Genomic DNA, 21,549 nt, shown 5'->3' with positions numbered 1-21,549 from the left:
TTATCCCTGGACGTCTGATTATAAGCACAGCCCCAGTTTCTTGCAACAGGTTTTTCAAGATTATTTAGCAGCTATGTAGTACATTTTAATAAATTTGCATATACTTACATATTAAGTTAACGCAGGGCCCTTCCCTTTATAGTCATTTTTTTTACATTTTGTATGCATAGTTCTAGGCTGAACTAGTGGGTAGTGCATCTAAAACCAACTCCCTCTGCGAGGTCAACTGTTCGGTCACTCCCCTTGAAGTTCAGTTTGTTTCTGCAGCCTTACTGAGAACTTCTAGTTTTCTTCTGCTCGTGATTTTATTTTTTTGGTACCGCGGGTTTCCCACATGCTGCGGATCAACTCCGTGCGAGTGATCCTTCGGCAGAAGATCACAGACATTTTAAAGTTTGTCTGCTTCTGGAGGGTGCTCTGTAAGTCTGAAACTGCAGTAAGCCCTCTGGACAGCCTGCAAATTGGTTCGGGTCTCCAGAATTGGGAGCCATCTCTCCTCTGGTTTGTCTACAAAGGGGTAGAGCGCAGGCTGCTGTAGTTCCAAGGAGATACGCCGTGATCGGAACTGTGCCGCGTGTCTTCCCTGATTTCCCTGAGGGTTCCTGGTGGTCGTGATCTGAGGTGGCAGGGAAGGTGAGACGGTCAGAAGACCTGAAAAATATCCAGTTAGTCAGCTCCTGAGGTACTGATCTCCTTATGCTTGTATGCTGGCTGCCATTGAAATGCATTGCAGCACATGTCTCTGTGGTGTCTGTGAGTCACAGAGTTTGCCGATTTTGGGGGATGCTCAAATCGGGGGTTTGGGGAGTTTCTCTGCATGCCCTGGTCTCTCTACCTGTAAAATCCTAAAATCGCTGTTTTTCTGCGTTTTTATTGGGTGTTTTTTAGGCAAAATCGGCACCTGCAGCAGCCATCTTGGATTTTCTTCAAAGTTTTTTAAAGTATATTTTTTTAACTTAGAAGCTTCATTTTTGCTTCATACTTCACAGATGGCCACTTCAGGACAGGATGGCATGGATTCATGCCTTAGATGCGGCGGATGGATTCGCAGCCATGTATTTCTGCGCTGCGGGTCACAGAAGGGGGTGAGAGACTTGTACGAATCCCGCACTCCCCTCCTGAGAGGCTCTAGCACCCTTTAATTCCACTGGAGTCGCGATCGTTGCGTCCGGGGCGCCTAAACTGGGCGCAGATGGCGTTTTTGTGCAACGCAAGTGCAGTTCCAGGAAAAAGTCTCCTCAGTCTGCTAATCCTGTGAGATCTGAGACGCACAGAGCGGTTCCAGCCTCCAGTGACTATTTTTCCCTAGAATTTGGGGCTCTGAGGTATCTAACTGTAAAAACAAAAAAAAAAACAGGAGTAAAAGGGGCTTTGCCTGTTTCTCCTACTCAGACTCCAGTACAACAGTCCGTTCCACCTTTGGATGTCAGCATGACGATTTGTTCCTTTACTGGGGTACCAGAAAGCAGGCGCCTCGTCCCCATCCTTGCTTCTGCTTCGGTGTCTGTCCCGTTGTTGTCACCTGTTTCTTCGGCGGAATCAGCAGAGGTGGTTAACTTAGCAGATCTGGGTGATACCCAGACCAGTGGGTTCTGAGACTTTGCGGATTGGCAGGCGGTATGCCAGCTCTTCAAGACTAGCCGCCTGCCCATCTTGATTTTTGGGTCACTGTAAACACGGAACATGGTTTCAGACCATGCAGTTCCAACAGAATGTACAGTTCGGAGTTCTGAGCCTCCGCTGTCCGCCTCCTTGCTGCAGTGTGGTTTTGGCGGAAGTGCTGTTAGAGGTCTGGGATTCCATGGAAGGTTCCCTTATCCTTGGACTTGGCAAAGTTGTATCCCATAGCATCAGACTTCAGCTAGAGACTGGTCCTGCTGGCGGTGGATTCAGCTCTGGCTCTGGTCGCCAAGCATACCTCTTTTTCCTCAGATGGAGAGATTGTCTTGCAGGATGTTCAGGACTGATGATTGTATTTTGATCTCCAGCGTCTTTCTGTTTCCGCTACGGCGGGAGGGCGAGCTGCAGCGGCCACTTCCTTGTGGCCTGGTCATGTCTGAATTTTTTGCCCGACGCACTCTGTAGCATCTTGAAATAAGCTGGGAACTTCTTCAGGCTCCACTCGACGAATGACTTGGATTCACCAGTGGTTGGATGCTACTTCAGCTAAAGGCTCCGTTGAGCAGGTTCCCTTTTAAGAGTTCGCTCCTGTTTGGATGACCTTATGGCCAGTGTTCAGGTCTGTAGCCTGAGGTGCTACCTGGCTCTAGACCTCGTCCGACCAGTGGTGTGGGACGGCCAGATTTTCATCCCCGCCAGCGCACTTCTCAGTTCGTTGAACCCCCGGCAGCGTTTCGGAGCTCCCTCCAGTCTTCACTTTGGAGGTGCACCACGCCAACAGTTTTCCTACTCCCAGCCTTCTGCCCCTCCCTAGAGAAAAATATGATGGCAAATGGTAATCTCAGCCCAGTGAGTCCTCATCATGCTCAGGGAAGGCCTTTGACTACAGCTTTTCCGGCCTCCGCCAGAATTCTTCCTGTCTCCTCCTGTGGGAATTCCGGACAGGGCCAGCCTGGTGCAAGCCACAGTGAGCAGGTTGCTGGATCAGGCGGCTATAGAGCCTGTCTCAAAGGGATACTGGGACACCGGGAGATACGCGATTTACTTCATCATGCCAATGAAGGACTCCGAAGATTGCAGACCAATTCTGGACCTGAAGGCAGTGAACGCCTTTCTATGAGTTCCGCGTTTCCAACTGGAAATGGTGCGTTCAGTGGTGGCAGCAGTGGCGCCTGGGAGTTTTTGGTTTCCTTGGACCTCTCGAAAGCATACCTCCACATCTCGATTTTTTTGTTGGTTTGTTTTTTCTGGATCATCGGAGGTTCCTGAAGTTTCATGTTTTCGGGAGGCACTTCCAGTTCGCGGCGCTGCCCATCGGGTTGGTGTTGGCATCCAGATCATTCACCACAGTCATAGTGGTGGTGGCTGTCCATCTGCACTCACTGGGTGTGCAGGTCCATCGGTACTTTGACGATTGGCTGATCCACCTTTGTTGGAAGGTGGAAGTCCCTTGGCAATTCGCCAAGCGGTGACTGCTGGACTGTCTCGACTGGGTGATCCATCTCAAGATGAGTCGCCTCAAGCCGCTACAGGACTTGGAATACATTAGAGTCCGGTTTCATGTGGGCAGGAACCAAGTGTTTCTGATGGAATCTGAGAAGCTCAATCTTCAGAGTGCAGTTCGGGACATGTTAGCGGCTCCAGCCCCAATGGCCTGGCAGTATCTGCAAGTATTGGGTCTCATGGTGGTGACCATAGTTGTCATCCATGGGTAAGAGCTCGCATCCGTCCTCTTCAGTTGTCCCTTCTGTCTCGGTGGAATCCTCAGCGGTATGCACTGGGGTGAAGTTGCCATGGTTGGTGACGGCTCGCAGCTGTATGGTGTGGTGGTTGAACCGGGTTACTCTGTACAGAGGGCTCCCTCTGCGCATCTTGGACTGAGTGCCCCTGGCAATGGACGTGAGTCTCTCCGGTTGGGAAACAGTTTGCTAGTCTGTGCCAGCCCATTGTCGGTGGACTGCGTTGGAGAGCAGATAGTTCAATCGGCTGGAGATGTGTACGATCTGTCTAGCCCTGCTGTGATTTCAAGGGAATCTCCACGTGTTCTCAGTCATTGCGATGGCGGTTGCCTATGTCAACTGTCAGAGGGGCATGAGGAGTCCCCTGCCGAGCCTAGATGCTCGGATGCTCATTGCCCAGGCGGAGAAGCGTCTGATGGCTTTGTGCTTGGCTCATGTGGCAGGGGTGGACGATGTGCCGGTAGACTTCCTCAATTGTCAGATTCTGGACCTGGGAGAATGGTCCCTGTCCGTGCTAGCGTTTGAAGCCATGTTTTGTCGGTGGGGTTGCCCCACCTTTGATCTGATAATGTTCTCGGGGAACTAGAAGGAGGACAGGTTCTTCAGCCGCCGACGGGAGATTAGCAGAGCAGGGCTTGGCACTCTGGTTCAACCACGGACAGATGAAGAACTTCTATATGGCTTTTTCCCGTGGCCTATGATAGGGCGCATTCTGGGCCGGGTGGCATCTCACGCAGGTCCAGTGTTCCTAGTGGCCTCGGACTGACTCAGCCGTCCTTGGTATGCAGACCTGGTACGGTTGAGCTTTGTGAGGGGTCTGCGTCTTCCTTGCCATCGGAGATTGCTCACGCAGGACCGATAACCCTTCAAGTTTTGGACAGCTTGGTCTTGCGGCCTGGCGCTGTATGTGCAGCCTTGAGGGCTAGGGGCTTCTCTTCTGCTGTCATCACCACATTTCTTCACGGCAACAGGAATTCGACAGGGTCGGCCTCCAGGAAGGCCGAGAGGTGCTTTTCGGCCTGGTGTGTAGGAGTTCATGTGGATCCTATGGCCCTTGTCGGTGACGCATGTTCTGGCCTTCCTGTGGGCTGGCCTCAGGAGAGGGCTGGCGGTTTCTTCTTCCGGATCCCCATTGCAGGACTGTCGTGTTCGGGTCCCTCTTCTCTCAAGGGTTCTCTGGCATCTCCCCAAGATGTTGTACGCTTCTTAAAGGGGGGAAGGGGGAGTGCGGGGAGGTTGCGGCCTCCCTTGCGACTGCCGTGTCCTCCGTGGGATCTGAGTCTGGTTCTCCACTTACTGGCTTGTCTGATCTATGAATCCCTGGATGGGATTTCTCTGAGAGATGTTGCCGTCAAGACCGCTTTCCTCGTAACGGTCGCTTTTGCTCAGGGTCTGTCAGAGTTTCAAGCTATATCATGCAGGGATCCTTTTCTCCGCATCATGGAGTCTGCGCTTGTTTTGAGGACCATGTCTTCTTTTCTTCTGCACGTGGGGTCAGCAGTCCACGTCAACCTGGTAGTTCAGCTACCCACTTTTGTTTTGTCGGGTTCCAAGTCTAAGACCCATGTTTTGTGGTCTGGAGGTGTGGCATCTCCTTTTGAGATGCCTTGAGGCTCTTAATGATTTCCGTCTGTCGGACCATCTGTTTGTCCTGCCAGATCCCACATGCCGGGGTCAGCCTGCTTATGAGGCTACCTTCTCGCATTGGATACGTGCAGGCATTTCTGTGGCCCATGTGGCAGCAGAGAAGCAGCCTCCCCTTGGGGTGAGGGCTCACTCTACCAAAGTAAGAGTTTCCTCGTGGGCTGACTCTCATGTGGTCTTGCCTGAGGAGATTTGTCGGGCAGCTACATGGATTTACCTTCATCCTTTTTCCGGGTTTTACCGGCTTGATGTGGCAGCGTCTGGCGGTGGGCTCATTGGGCCCCCCTGAGATTTGGGACTGCTTTGATATAAACAAAGATATTTGGAAAAAAGGTTCAATTACCTTCAGAACTATTTCTCTTGTGACTGTGCGCTTATGAACTTAAATTCCACTGGTTCAAAACATTACATAGTAACATAACATAGTAGATGACGGCAGATAAAGACCCGAATGGTCCATCTAGTCTGCCCAACCTGATTCAATCTAAAAATTTGTTGGGGGTTTTTTTTTTTTTCTTCTTCTTCTCCTTAGCTGTTTCTGGGCAAGAATCTAAAGCTCTGCCCGGTACTGTTCTTAGGTTCCAACTACTGAAGTCTCCGTCAAAGCTCACTTCAGTCCATCTACACTCTCCCAGCCATTGAAGACCTCCCCAGCCCATCCTCCCCCCAACGGCCACATACAGACACATTAGAAGTATCAAATTCTATCATTGAGGGGTCATTCAAGTTAACCATCAAGTCATTTAAGCTTTCAATTTCCACAGTTCTGAATCCATTTTTCACATAATTCAGTGGTAGTAGACATGCAAATTTTTCTCATGCATATTCATTAGGGATATCTTGAAAACCTGACTGACCAGGGGTCCCCTAGGACAGGTTTCAGAACCACTGACATAATACATTAAGCTAACCCCTTTTATGGCGTACAGTTGAAATAGCTAGCACAGACACTATAGCCAATTTTCCTAAACAGGAAAATCCTTCATTTTTATGTCAGTACAAAATTCAGAAGCCACTTGAGTTTTTTTTCCCTGACAAGAACTTTAAATTCATAGCACTCAATATGGACAGTTTGTATACATTCATTGTGCAGGTTTGGTGAAAGTTGTTTTCAGCAAATGTTGAACTGACGTTTCACTGGTACAATAGTCTTTCAGACTGGTTTCTGTTAACCAAGCAAAATAATTGGACACTGGTGCATTTTGCAGTGCTTCTGTGATGAGTTAGAAATCAAGTCATTCTTTCAACTACTTGACTTCATGTTGGGTCAAGTTTTCCTTCTCAGTTCTGTAGAAGAACTTGATATATGCCTTTCAGGAATGTTTGCTATAAACCTGCCTTATGTTGCCCTGGAACATCACTGTGACACAAATGAGGTTGTAGGATGTTTGATGCGTATTTCAACTATACTGAACAAAAAAGTTCCTTTGGAACAAAAGGGAGAGGTTTTTGACCAACTGGGAACATGCGAACAAATGTGAAAGCAGCTTTCTCAGCAAACCATTTGCAATTGCAGATGTATTTTTTTTTTCTGCAGCAATACTTAGTGCATCTTCAATCAACTTAGTTCCAATCTTTTACAAGTGTAGATAGAGCTGCATCTTTACTGACCACCCATCATCTTATATTGTGTAGGTACTAATATTTGTGTGTTTTAGCTTTCTTTTGGAGTACGTTGCTGTACAAATTCTATCTCCTTCAAAACTGAATCAAGATCTTCAATATACAGTACTTTGCATTTTCACTGTGCTAATACTGTGAGCACCAACTGCATGTTCTGTGTTTGGTATTAATCTCTTTTCTGCTCCAGTCATTGCTGGTTTCACCATCAGTACTGATATCAGTTAACTGGAAGATAGCCAGTCCAAGAGGCAGTGTTTCTCCAGGTTTTGGATTAGGTTGGATTTATTCATTTAATAGACTGCTTGGACAAAGTGTATTAAGTAGTTTACGGTTACAAAGGTGGTTCAGTAATAACTCTGTACAAAGTTCTTATTGAATGGCTTCCAAATATCTATTTGCAGTTGTAGTGTCAAGAGGTATGACTGGCAGCAATATGTCTCTCATTCTGTTATTCATAAATATAAAATCAGTTTTTTTAACTGTACAGATTAGCCAAAACTAACAACAGACTGTTTGTCTATCCTACTGAGCAGTGAGCTGCCAAGTTATTTTAACTGTTTATGTTGGGCAAAATTTACTGATCTTTGAAGGAACAAATGATTTACATTGATAATCCCTGACTCAGGCACTTTGCCGAAATACTGCCCATGTCGGGTCCTGTAATAAACTTGCCAGCCTAGCCTTGGAAGGCTCATTGTTTTGTTTTTACTTGGCTAAGAATGGGAAGGTAGTACAAATTTTGTAACTAGCTGTGCCTTTCCTTCTGATCAGGTTTAAGCCATTTAAGTTCTTTGCACAATTCTTTGAATTTCCTCCTCTTCACTATGTGGTGATAATTTGTTGAAGAGGGCAACCTCTTCCATAACTTTGTTCATGTCAGCTGTGCTTTCGAATGCATCATTTGATTTTTATTTATTGGGTCATTCCATGTCAAGTGGACCAATACTGAAAACCACCCACGCTCGACCCCCCCCCTTGAAATCCAACCAAATTTTACAGGGGTGTTGTCTAGGGTCTCAAATGAAACTCTGCAGGAGCAATTAAGGAAACTGCTCGGCACTGAGCAGCAGTGCCAAATTGCGCGCCTGCTCGTGCTTCTCAGCGGCCAAAGACACTCACAGCAGCCAGTTAACAGCAGGGCAGGAACTTGGAAAGTTCGCTCTTGCCCGCTGCACCTCCACCGGCAATCCGCAGTAGAGGTATGAGGCTAGGACAGGGAGGGCGGGAGGGTGCAGAGTCTGACAGAGGAGGAAAGGAAAGGTGCTGGATGCAGAGTCTTAACGGGGGAGGGAGGGCAGGAAGGGGGCTGGGTGCAATGCCTGACAGGTGACATCTATCTCAAGGGGAGGGAGGGAAGGGTGCTGGGTGCTTTTGTTCAACAACCCCTAGCTCCTGACCAAATTGAGATCCAAAACATTTTGCTGAGTTTCATTTGAGACCCTAGACAACACCCCTGTAAAATTTGGTTGGATTTTAAGGTGGTCGAGTGTGGGCTCCTGGTCCACTTGACATGAAATGACCCTATTTATAACTGATATACTGATATAGATGTCTAAGTGGTTAGAAAGTTAAAATAAGGGAGAACAGGAGAGGAAGAAAAGAGGTAGGAGTAGGGGGGGAGAAAGATCATGGTGTGGTGGACTTAAAAAATTCTGTGAAAAGATAGATTTTTAGGAGCTTCTTACAGGAAATAAGTGAGCTGATTTCTAATTAGGGAGAGGGATCTAAGTAAATTATAGTAAGAAGTGTGAAGAAATTGTAGATGAGAAAAAATAAAAACAAGGAATGGAGTCAAAGCCAGTTCTATTTCAAGTTCCAGTGAAGACGGTTTCTCTCTGCTTTCCAGTAAAATATTTTCTGATGCCTCAAGCCAGTTTTTCTCTTTCCAACAATGATTGTTTCTCCTCTTTCCAGAGGAATAATGGAGAAAATAGGTTGCAGTTAGTCTGTCTTCAGTAACCTCTTCCTCTCAATACCCCTAACCAAAGTCCCATCCAATCTGTGCTTCCACACCTTTTGCTTAGCTTTTATAACCACACATCTCTTTCAGATTCATTTTGCTTTGTGGGTTTTTCCATCACTATTTATACTGCAATGTGTTAGTGCTTGCAGAATGCTGTCAATCATCTTTTGAACTCTGCCTTTTTCCCAGGGAGCTGCTCCTGCCCCCTCAGTTTTTTTTTCTGCAATCAAGTTGCTCAGAAGTGTATCTGTTCTGAATTTTTATTATTTTCAGGTATTTTTTTCTAATTGTTCAGTTGGAGGATCAGTGTCCAGAGGTTCCCACTTGTTGGGACCTCTGCCTGCTATCAGGATCATGGATACCTAGCTAACCAGCCTGCTTTTGTATTTTTTTTTAGCTCAGGGACCATCCCTTGTTTAGCTGCTCACATCCCTGATTTATCAGGAGCTTGACTGCAGGCTATTTGGCTTCTTCCTGGCTTTGCTAGGATAAATTGTGGGCTGGCTGCGTGGTCTCTCCCCCTTCATGATGCAAAGTATTCCGGGGGTTGAGGCTCAGCCCAAAGACTAAGTTCGTACGGCAAACCTCTGAGGCAAAGTTCTTCTCTATTTGTCCCAGCTGCATGCCTAAGCTGAAGCAGGCACAGTGAGTAAGGCTATTATACCCTATGGGGAAAATCTTGAGGGAAGAGAGGGATGTCTCCAAAAATGAAGTTTAAAGGTTTCTATAGATAGAGCCAAGGTCCCCACCTCTAAAACCCCTTTCCCTGGAATTTTTATACTTCAAGGAAGTCCCCATGGGTCGCTTTTGATGTATCTACCTCAAAATCCCTCAATTTTACTTAAAATTGAAAGGAATGGACCCCTCAGGCCTTCCTACCCGTATTCCATGCCAAGCTTGCACTGGATGGATGGCCAAGGAGCTTCCTATGTACCGCATGCACGAGAGGGAGGGCAGGAGGGCTGAGGATCCACAGGAGGTGCATTCCCAAGGGAAGAGACACTTCCTAGAGCCCTCTGAAGGTGCATTGGCTAGGCACAGACATGCAGTTGCTGCGGATCCCTGAAGGACTGGCAGGGGGTTCCCTGCCAGGATGCTTAAGAACCCTAGTACAAGCCTTCACACTGGATTTTGTGACACAGAAGCTTTCACTCTGAAATCAAAGAGAAGGCTTCCTGATCAGCCTTGGGCCACGTGTAGGAACCATGGCTCATGGTTTAGTGAAGAGAAGTGTGGCTAGGAGGAGATAAACACCCGCAGGAAGGAGGCACGGATTTGGGACACAGCACAGAGGGAGGGAAAGACAATGAGGGGTGCATTGGGACACAAGGGAGGGAGGGAGCACAAACTTCGAAGGATGGAGGGAGGGGAGCATGAGCTTGAGACATAGGATGGAAGAATGGAGGGAAAGAAGCTGAGGTGGGGGAGGGAAAAGAAAGGGAGAATTGTTGGGCATGGGTGTCTTAGTGAGAGGGAAAGAGAATGGTGCACATGGGGAAATGAAAAAAGAGGAGAATTGTTGGGCATAAGGAGGGAGAGAGAAATATTGGGCATGATGGGAGAGGTGTGAGGTACAGACGCATGGGAAGAAAGATGAGAGGGAGAAATATTGGATATGGTGGTGGTGGAGAGGGAACAGTGGGACAGATGAAGAATGAAAAGTAAGTGTAAACCCCCTATCTTTTATTTCTATTTAAACTACAGTACTTTATTTTGAGGAATGTGTACTATTACACTGTATAGGATCCGAGTTGCATACAAATTCAACTTAAGAAACTGTTTAAAAAATGGAACTCATTCGGAACCTGAGGACTGCCTGTACTTGATTGCTTTTGTACAAACTGAGGGGACAGGAGCAGCTCCCTTGGAAGGAGGCAGAGTTCAAAAGATGATTGACAGCATTCTGCAAGCACCTTGCGGGTTCAGATGCATGACCCTAGGGTTCAGGACCAGTTGATACATCTAAAAGAAAGAAGTCTATCGAAGTAAGAACCTAATCTTTTTTTTTTTTTTTTGTTCTGGGAGGCAGTTATCTACATCCACCACCTTTTTTGTAAAGGAATTTCACTAGAATGCTTCTGAGTCTGCCTCCTTTTACCCTCATCTATGACCCTTTATTTTATTGCCTCCTGTCCATTTAAAAAGGATCGTTTCCCATGCATATTTTTTGGGGTTGTATTTAAATGTCTTCCTTCTTTACTTAACCTCATTTCCTCTAGAGATGATTTCCATTTTAGTATCTGTCCTCTGGAATCAACTGCATCTGATTTGCATCCTTTTGAAGTTGTGATCTCCAGAATTGTAGAGCTACAGTTGTAGAGCAGCCTTAACTTCAGTTTCTCTACATCATTTCTAGCAGTTTCATCCTCTGACAATGAAAAAAGGTTTTAGGGTGAAGTTTCTGGGTTGGCAAGCAATGTGGGAGAATGACTATTGAACAAAGGGGTGGGTAGTAGAGAGATGCTGAGGACAGGGAGATGCACCAAGCTTAACTGCTGCAACTTCAGTCTCTCTCCCCATGAACCCACCCATCTGTTTCCAACAGCCCTAGTATAAAGCTGCTCTCCATAATCCACCCACACCATCAGCAGCCTTGGTAGCATTACACCCCTCCTTCCTCCCCAGCAGTAGCTGCATAGAATCTTTCTTCTCATGCCACCACTCAGCCATAGCCTCTGTCCTCCTTTCCTCCCACTACTCGCCAAAAAACAAAGCAGTTGCATTTAAACATGTAAATCCTACAAACAGGGCTGGAGAATCTCTCTCTACTTGTAAGAACAGTCTGCAAGAACTGCTGCTAATGGTGCTTCCCGAGGAATGCTGATATCAGTGGTTTACCGATCTGTTACGCCTCACCCACCCCCATTCCTTTGCCAGCACTGACTGATGACAGGCTGCCTCTTCAATGGTTTTCTACAAGCCTGAGCAACCACTGATGACGCATGTTTTCTAAGGCTTCTATGCCACTGCCCATGTGTGCTACCTGCAAAATCTAGATGCCAGATCTGTTTTTTGTGTGTGATGCCATGGCAACCTGTCCTCTGGTTTGGTTGAACCTGTTTCTAACTGATAGGTTTAATGGAGAAGGCAGTATACAATGTAATGAACAGAAAAGACATAGATACCTGAAATAAAATAGATGAAAATTAATACTACAGCCCAAATGCCAACATGAATTTAGCCAGCACTTAGGGCACTGAGCTGACTTTTGTGTTGTAGAAATATTGAAGATAGCATTCCTGGAACCAACTGTATTTGTTCTTTTCCCATGTCAAATGTCTAGTTTAATCTTTCCTGGAATTTACTTGCAAGGAAGAACAGCTACCAGAGTTTCTCTGTAAAAGCCTACTAGAAGGAGGTGACCTAAAAAAGACATTGCTAGAAAACTCACTCCTTGTTTGTTTATCAAGCCAGGAAATAGCTGAACAGAGGTTTTATGTAACATTTTTGTCAAATGTTTTTTCTAGTAGGAATGCATTCTTCCAAACAGCTGCAGTAGTGATTAATCCTAAAATAAAACATGATATAAAAAAAAGCTAGTTACATGATATAGAATCATTGGAATGCCCAAAAGCAGTTTAATAAAATTGGAAATGGATACAGAATACGAGAGATGCAATGATAGTCAGATCAAAGGTTCATGAAACCCAGTATTCTGTCTCTAACATTAGCTATTCCAGGTCAGTTTGAGTACGCACTAGACCCCCCAGCTTCCTCAAAAAATGAATGATAGTCTTCCACATTCTACTTGGCTAATAATTGGTTATAGATTTCTCATCTAGGAATTTGCCCACACTCCTTTTAAACCTAGCTATACCAGATGCCTTCTGGCAACAAATTCCACAGCTATATTACCGTATTTTCACGCATATAACGCGCGCGTTATACGCGTTTTTACCTACCGCGCATACCCCTCGCGCGTTATACGCGTGAGTGCGGTATACAAAAATTTTTTTACATAGTTCCCACCCCGCCCGACGCCCGATTCACCCCCCCCAGCAGGACCGCTCGCACCCCCACCCCGAACGACCGCTCGCACGCGCTCCCACCCGCACCCGCATCCACGATCGGAGCAAGAGGGAGCCCAAGCCCTCTTGCCCGGCCGACTCCCCAACTCCCCGACAATATCGGGCCAGGAGGGAGCCCAAACCCTCCTGGCCACGGCGACCCCCTACCCCCACCCCGCACTACATTACGGGCAGGAGGGATCCCAGGCCCTCCAGCCCTCGACGCAAACCCCCCTCCCTCCAACGACCGCCCCCCCCCCCCAGCCGACCCGCGACCCCCCTGGCCGACCCCCACGACACCCCCACCCCCCCTTCCCCGTACCTTTGGTAGTTGGCTGGACAGATGGGAGCCAAACCCACCTGTCCGGCAGGCAGCCAACAACGGAATGAGGCCGGATTGGCCCATCCGTCCCAAAGCTCCGCCTACTGGTGGGGCCTAAGGCGCGTGGGCCAATCAGAATAGGCCCTGGAGCCTTAGGTCCCACCTGGGGGCGCGGCCTGAGGCACATGGGCCCAACCCGACCACGGAAAGTCAGGGAGGGTGAACGGATAGTCGGGACAGCGCACGGAGAGTCGGGGAGGGCGAAAGGAGAGTCGGGGTGGCCAGAGGAGAGTCGGGGCGGGCGAAAGGACAGTCGGGCTGCATGCGCGGTATACCCGTGAGCGCGGTATACAAAAGTTTTTGTACATAAAGTCGTGGTTTCTGCGCGCTATACCCGTGTGCGCGTTATCTGTGTGAAAATACGGTACATTACATTAGTGACTTCTATTCCGCCTTTGCCTTGCAGTTCAAGGTGGATTACATAAGAATTGTTATGATCTTAATACATAAGATTGCATGAGAACATTTTCTAATTTGCTAAGGAGTAGATTGCTAATGCTGGTGGAGTTTGGAACTTTATTGGTAAAGTTATATTGGTTTTATGTGTTTTTTGAAGAGTAAGGTTTTTATTTGTTTCTTTTTTGAAAGTTTTGTAGTCTGTGGTTGATGTCAGCAGATTGGTGAGTTGGTCCAGTTTTGCTGCTCTGGTGGCCAGAAGGTTGTTATATTTTTTTTTGTTTGACATTTTTGGTTGGCGGGTGTGTGAATATTGTGTGGGTTCTCCTATGTCTGTTTGAGGTGGAATGAGTTAGTCGATTGTTCCAGTAGGAAGGGCTGTTTCCGTTTATAGGTTTGAATAGTAGGCAAAGGAATTTGAAGTGTATTCTGGCTTGTATTGGGAGCCAGTGTGAGTCGTGGTAAGCCTCCGTGATGTGGTTGTATTTCTTCAAAGAGTAGATAAGTCTTAGGGCTGTGTTTTGTTTGGAGTTGTTTTATCTTTGTTGTTGTGCAGGGGAGATATAGTATGTTGCAGTAGTCTATTAGGCCTAGGATTATTGATTGAACCACAAGTTGGAATTGTTTTCTGTCGAAGAATTTTCAAACTTGTCTAAGGTTTCTCATAGTGGCGAATGATGTTTTTATAATTTTGTTGATTTGTGGTTGCATGGTACAACCTCTTGTCTATCAGCACTCCAAGGAGTTTTAGCGTGGGTTGAATTGGGTATGAGATTGAGTTAATTTCTATGTTTGTCAAGGTTGGGGTTTGCAGTTTTCAAGGAGGATGAAGTTTGTTTTGTTCTGGTTAAGTTTTAGTTTGTGTTCTTTCATCCATGTTGCTACTGCTTCAAGTGTTCCGTATATTGTGCCAGGATGCTAAGTATATTATTCATAGGAAGAAAAAAACAAACGTTCTCCAGTTTGTTAAACTTGTATATATATTTATTCCTATCGAAATAATTCATAACATTCTTTTGACTGTTGTGTCACAATGAGCTCAGGATGTCAACATACTGTCCACAGTAGTGCCAAGATCTTTTTCCTGTTTAGGATCCCTGACACAAAATTTGTGTAGTTAGGATTGCTTTTCCCTACGTGCATTATTTGCACTTGTTCACATTTAAATTACATCTGCTTTCTTGGTACAGTCTGCTTGTGTTTTTTAACTACTCTGAATATTTTTCCGTTTTCTACAAATCTAATCAATTTATTCATTGCTTCCTTTACTAGACCGTTCCTAAATCTTAAATGTTGGTCTGACCACAGATTCTTAAGGCTCTTCATGGTTTACTCCAATCCATTGAGGAAAACTGACCATTTAATCTTATCCTTTGTTGTAGTTTCTGGGGCAGGAAAATTGAGGCTGAAGCTGTTGGGGCAGTTAGGCAAAGGCAGTTGGTAATCCAGAGTAAGACATTGCCTTCTATCCCACAACCTTTTAATTTGCTAAGGAGTCTCTCAAGAGGTATTTTATCAAATGCCTTCTCTAAATTCAAATACGAGGGTAAATCAAAAAGTAAAAGCAAAATACATTTAATGGCTTTAATAGAAGTAACTGTGAACAATTGAACATAATCATTTTTCCACATAGTCCCAATGCAAGACGACACATTTGTTGTATTGTTCAACTTGCTTCTGCATTCCTGCAGAGAAGTTTTGTGGCTGTTCCCAAAGCTAGGTGAGCACCGCTTCCTTTACTTCATCATGGGTTGTGTTTTGCTCTCTGGGTCGCATTGATGCATCCATGTCTCGTTGCCGGTGACAATTCTCTCCAGAAAACTTGGATCATCTTCATACCGTCTCATGAACTAGGTCGCAACCTCCACACGCTTTTGCTTGTGCAGATCAGTAAGCTGTTTGGGAATCCATTGTGTGCAGACTTTCCTGTATCCCAAGTCGTCATGCATTATAGCAAATCCAGAGCCAGTCCCAGTGCTGCTCCTTGTGACTCTAGGCAAGTCATTTACCCTTCCATTGCCCCAGGCACCATAGTTAGATTGTGAGCTCGCCAGAATAGATAGGAAAAATACACTTAGAGTACTTGATTAAATTGTGAATCACTCAAATGGCAATGTCAATGGGTGGTATATCAAATAAGAAATGAACATTTTGAAAGTAACTGAAAGTCCTATGTTACTGAACTCGCTAGTATTTAAAATGAGCTCGTTAGCAATTCCTTTGTCCAGAGAAACAGCACAGTAAAGATCCTTGCCCTTAAAGCTAAAAATTGCCAGCAGCTCTGAGCTGTTGATAGGGTTTCATGCTAATTTTGGCTGAAGCACTGATAGGAAAATTAATATGACAGCACACTAGTTCTTATCCCTAAACCTGAACCCAAACCTCCCTGTCCCCAGCCCAGTGGACTCCTTTTGCCACTCCCCCAAAACAAAATGCCCTAGTAGTCCAGAAGGCTCACAGATACAATCTGCTGGGCCCCGAGTTGGGCTTGAACCTGAACCCTTGTGTGATGTCCTTCTCTTATAACAGCATCACTCCCAAGAGAATGGAGATGGGAAAAGAGATGCACATTTCCCAAAGCTGACATATTACAATTACTAAATTAAGAAGAAATATTTTATTTTCTACCTTTGATGTCTGTACATTGCTTTGGTCTAGTGTCTTTCCTATTCTTCTGTTTTTTCTTGGCTTTCTCCAGGGTCTCCTATCCTATTGACATTTCTTCTCTACCATCCTTTTTTTTAATGTCTCTTATCTGTCGTGTTTAGCGTCTTCCCCCTGTGTCCCTGTCCCTATGCTCCCTATATGACCAATATCTTTTTGTGTCCCTGTCCCTCCCTATGTCTAGTTTTTCTCCTTTCTTCCCATCTGTGCCCCCACAACCCACCCACCCTCCCTCTATGGTCTGGCATCTATCTCTCTCTCCCTTACTCCATTGGTCCAACATCACTCCCCAGGTCCAGTCTCTATCTGTCTTTCTCCACCAGTTCAACATCTATCCCTTCACTTCTATTGTCTTTATGCTCAGGTCTGACATTAAAAAGAGGAAGGGAGAGTATAATTTCAGAATTTTGGGCAACTCTGATCACTTACTGGGCTCTCTCGGTGCCCCTGACCTCTTACCCATGTGCTTGCACTTTGAAACAGGGAGAAAGTAGACTGAATTAAATGGGCAGTATTGCATGCACGTAGGTTTTGCTGAGTGAACTATTTCTTAATCAAGGTCACTAAGTACAAGGAACGACTTATCAACCATAATCAAGGCAAGCAGGCAAGAAAAGTCACAGAAAGCAAGCAGTGTTCTCAAGGCAAGATAATCTGTTCTTTGTGTCTGACAGGACTTTCCTAGCAGGATTTAGTACTGGGCTCCTTAATTTGTATATCAAATAGATAAAAATAAGAGATTTTCTAAAAATTTTAAATGCTGTCCTGTCAATGTGATTTGTATCAGAAAAAATGGAACAAATGTATCTGCATTCTTCAAAAGGATTTAATGTCTAAGAAAACTTAACTATATCTCTGGCCAGAGGGATTTAAAATAAAATAAAAATATAATAGAAAGAAGGGAACACCATAAAATCAATAAGAAAGACACAGAAGAAATCGTCCATCATTAAAGTAAATGACATGCACAGAATTCCCAACTCTAATTGCAGTGTCTGAAATGAAGAACTGTATGCCAAACCAAAAAAATAGTTGTATGTTAATCACAGATTGAAACTTTCTGTAGTGGATTATGATAACCAGTTTGTTGATAGCTTTGAAATTTTACCCTTTGGATAAATTTTCTCCAGTTGGTTCACATAAAATCAGGAATCACAGGGAAAAAATTATTTCCAAGGTAAGACTATTAGGAACACAATTTGGGGTCAACCATATACAGTACACCAGGGGTGTCCAATGTCGGTCCTCGAGGGCCGCAGTCCAGTCGGGTTTTCAAGATTTCCCCAATGAATATTCATGAGATCTATTTGCATGCACTGCTTTCATTGTATGCTAATAGATCTCATGCATATTCATTGGGGAAATCCTGAAAACCCGACTGGATTGCGGCCCTCGAGGACCGACATTGAACACCCCTGCAGTACACCCTTGGTTTGACAATATTGGGGGAAGCAGTGCCCCTAGTTCCTGATGTTTGTTTCATATTTTTAATAAGCTTCTACTGTATGCATGCACAGCAAATATTTATAAATTTGTTTATAATGCCTATTTTTCTGGGTTTCTTTTCACATGAAATTGTATTGATTATATGAAAAATACAATATATAGATGGTTGCATACAATCTTGATATATACAAAGGTAACAAACTTATGAACTTTGTTAATAGAAAAATAGAGAACTATATACTGTATCTGGGTTTCTAATGTTAATCTCTCTCTAAATTTTTCTTTAAATTTCCAGTAATCTTTTTATTTTATTTCACTTTTTTGGCAGCTATCTCCGATGTCCATTGCTCCAAGGATAGACTATGTATCTGTTCACTACAGATATGTTATCTGTTCTTGCCATGTTTTGTCTATAATTGTTTGAATCAAATCAGTTCACTAGTATGTCAGCTAGGGATGCTTTGGTGCTAATTTTCAAAGCATATGGATGTCTCAGAATGGGAAGAAAAAGTCCATCTGCCAAAAACATCCACATTGGAATTTGGGGGGGAGCTAAATTACTGAAAAGGGAACTGTAAAAGACCATTCCTAAAGTGTCTAATGCAACTCCTGGGACAAAATGAAAGAGCAAACAATGACCTACCTGTAATTGTAACTATGTAATTGAAACTGTGACCTAACTGTATTAATAGTTGTACTGATCTACCTGTACCAGCAACCCTATTGAATGCCTATTGTAACTTCCTTGGTAACTGACCCAACCTCTTGTAATGAAATCTGACTTTGAACTGAATAGGTAAAGGTGGAATAGAAAACCTGATTAACATAACATAATATTTGGACTTTCTACATTGCAGTAGTCCAAATAGCAAGAGAATGTGTTGTGGGTATGCTTTAGAGAGGACTAGGGAAGACCCAAAATTAGGTCGACCAACAGCGATAATCAAATGGGAAGAACTATTTTAAGTCTCTAAAAAGGATATTTTTATTTAGACCTATTCCAGTCGCATCCAGAGTAAAAAGGTGTTCCCAGCAGCTGACCACTGGAAAGATTAAGGAATTGCCCCCTTCTTAATCCCCCAATGGGTACTGCCCCCTTCTCTCTTGAAATTGAAATCAGAAAGGAATACCAGGCTCTAAATCTGAGGAGTAGCTTAATGGTCAGTGCAGTGGACTGTAAACCAGGGGACCCAGGTTCAATTTCTACAACTCTCTTTTTTTTCCCCCCATCTAAATTGTGAGCCCTACTGTACCTAAATATTTGACATCTGCAAGCCTGAAGGCTATTGAGGTGATGTACAGTAGGCATTCCCTGTTCCTGGAGGGTTCAGCATTTAAAATAAGTTGTAGGAGGGATATAAACCTGGTGCCTTAGTTTACAGTTCACTGAACTGATGATTAGGTTGCCTTTCTGCTCTACAAGATGTCTTGAGTGGCCATTTCTATAAAAATGCTGCCAGACAGTAAGAAACATGATGGCAGATAAAGGCCAAATGGCCCATCTAGTCTGCCCATCCGCAGTAACCATTATCTCTTTCCCTCTCTCAGAGATCCCATGTGCCTATCCCACTCTTTGAATTCAGACGTAGTCTCTGTCTCCACCGCTTCTTTTGGGAGACACTTCATGCATCTACCACCCTTTCTGTAAAAAAGTATTTCCTTTGATTACTCTGGAGCCTATCACCAAATTATGTATGCCAAAAATACAAGGATATATCTTAGTTTATAAAATGGCTTCTCATTTTGGGCATTCTTGCGTATTTTTGACCAGGAAACCCTAACACATTTCCTGTTTGAAGGAGTTTTTTGGGGATGTTTATGAGCAGGATGTTTCAATTCAGATCTGGACATCCTTTCAAGAAAGCCCCTCTTCGTGATTCTTTTAAAGTGAGAAGACGTTTGATATTTTGATTAACTTTCTGTTATTTTCCTTCTAAGTCTGAACAGCTAAAAAAACGACAGGAAGCCCAGAGGCAGCATCAAGAAGAGCGGAAAAAACTTAGACGTTCAGCGGGTCATCTGAAGAGTAAATCTAAGGGACGGATATTTTACAGGAAATGAAACTTGTTTTTATTTTACTACTTATTGTAAAAATTGTAAAAAAATATAATTTAAAAAATTCATCCAGAAGAATGGTTCTGTTTTCTGTGCTAAATAAAGCAGTTAGAATTTAAAATATGGGTAAAAAATATTGTATATTGCAACTCGACTTTATGTAGAAAATAATCCTCATCTCTCATAGGAACATTTCTTGTACAGTGTTTAACTCTTTAATCGGCAGATGGTGAAACGGCTGCTTTACGTAACTTGATGTTGAATGACAATAGTGCCAAGTAACAGACATTTGGAGATGCAGATCTCCCATAAGATGTATTAAAATAGCCGAATGTTGTTTATGACGTTGTCTATGTAATATACACCATCAATCCACAACGGCATATAATAAACTTCAAAGTGCCCAATTTCTAAGTGATCTTTTTTTCAGATAATACATTTCTAAGTACCTCTATGGTCTTCAGTTCCAGCCAACCACCAGCCAAATTATTTGAAGGCTTGTTTCTCTTTCTGGCTTTTATTCATCATCAGACCTTAATTTTTTTTAAAGTGCTTGTGCTCTATATTCTATGTTTTGTGCAAATCAATAAACTTTTTTTATACAACTTTAAAACTTTTGTACTTAGCTTTAGCTATTTCTTCATTTTTTTTATTTTTTATTTTTAAACCTCAGGAAGGACCTTAAGGTTCAACCAGTTTCGCCCGAAGGCTTTTTCAAGAACGAGTCCCCCCTTTTGTTTTGCTCCACAGAAAAAAATTGTTTGATTTTTGTGATTACCAAAGTTTGTTTTTTGGAGCTTATATACTCCAAAAAACAAACTTTGGTAATCACAAAAATCAAACAATTTTTTTCTATGAGCAGCTGAGTATTTACTTCGCTGGCCTGCAGAATTCTCTACCATGGCTTTGTAAAAGCCAGCATTAAATGTGGTAAGAAATAACATTCCCCTGTGAAAGATAAATTCATATGTTCACTCATGTAAGTGACATTTAAATAATTGTGCCACTGTATTGGTGAGTTGTTTAATTCCGAGGGATTCTCCTTATATCACACAACAATATTATGAAATACATGGCACTTTTCATGTATTTATTTTTGACCTTTTCTCCAATGTAGGAAACTGAATCATATTTATTTGGATAACTGTTTGTACTTTGGTCTTTTACTGTTTGATTATTTTTTCAGTGGCATGCAACTCATAGCGTCTAATCAAGCAAACATGATTCAACCAAAATCGTACTATTGAGAGAGTTCTCTCCAATTTGAAAAGGGGATAGAGGCCAGTGGAGAGAAGAATGTCCATAAGCTTTAGTTTGCAATTTACATTACCAAAAACAAGGTACATTGACCTTACCATGATAATCTCTAATGTTATAGTACTGTCGCACCCCAGTATTTTCTGAATTATTACCCAAATATTGAGCCAGAACTACCAAATTGGCTGACACTTGAAAAGCATGTGAACCAATTCACCCACTTGCACTGAGTAGTGCCAGCACCTGTTTGAATAGTTTAACCATATTTTCTGCTGTCTTCTTGGTATCCAGACTGTCCGAAGCACTAGAAAGAATAGGGATTTAGGGCTAGATTCACTAACCTTACCGATCGTGTCCTGAGCAGTTTGCGACCCCGACCTGATTCACTAACCTTCTAGCCGATCCGATCCACACATGCAAATGAGGGGAAATGCATGAATAAGTAGGAAGGCAGCGATTCACTAAACCAAGGCAGCCCAAGTCCGGTCCTCGAGATCTACTGGCAGGTCAGGTTTTCAGGATATCCACAATGAATATGCATGAGAGAGATTTGCCTGCACTGCCTTCTTGGTATGCAAATCTCCTCTCTCATGCATATTCATTGTGAATATCCTGAAAAACTGGCCTGCCAGTAGATCTCGAGGACCGGACTTGGGCAGCCCTGCACTAAACTAATGAAGGAACACCGATTGGGCTGGCCGATCCAAAAACAAGCGACTGCTGAGGATCAGTTGCTCAGGTCCCTGCCAACTC

At 44.0% G+C, this 21,549-nt stretch overlaps 1 protein-coding gene across 2 annotated transcripts in view; it reads left to right on the top strand.

The window, feature by feature from the left end:
- The window catches only part of NOL10 (nucleolar protein 10), a 203,103-nt gene that overhangs the window by 161,175 nt on the left and 20,379 nt on the right, over positions 1-21,549 (top strand). The window contains exon 21 of one of the 2 annotated variants that reach the window (XM_033939294.1): positions 19,423-20,017. The exons of the other annotated variant lie outside the window; for it this stretch is intronic. Within the exon in view, the coding sequence (XP_033795185.1) occupies positions 19,423-19,545 (123 nt within the window). The 3' untranslated portion in view covers positions 19,546-20,017. Of the gene's footprint in view, positions 1-19,422; positions 20,018-21,549 lie in introns of those variants that run through there. 2 annotated transcript variants of the gene reach the window in all.

The sequence above is a fragment of the Geotrypetes seraphini genome, chromosome 3, assembly GCF_902459505.1.
Source record: "Geotrypetes seraphini chromosome 3, aGeoSer1.1, whole genome shotgun sequence".
Classification (NCBI taxonomy): Eukaryota; Metazoa; Chordata; class Amphibia; order Gymnophiona; family Dermophiidae; genus Geotrypetes; species Geotrypetes seraphini.
Note: the sequence above shows the minus strand (reverse complement) of the source record. Positions and strands in the feature narration are given on the sequence as shown.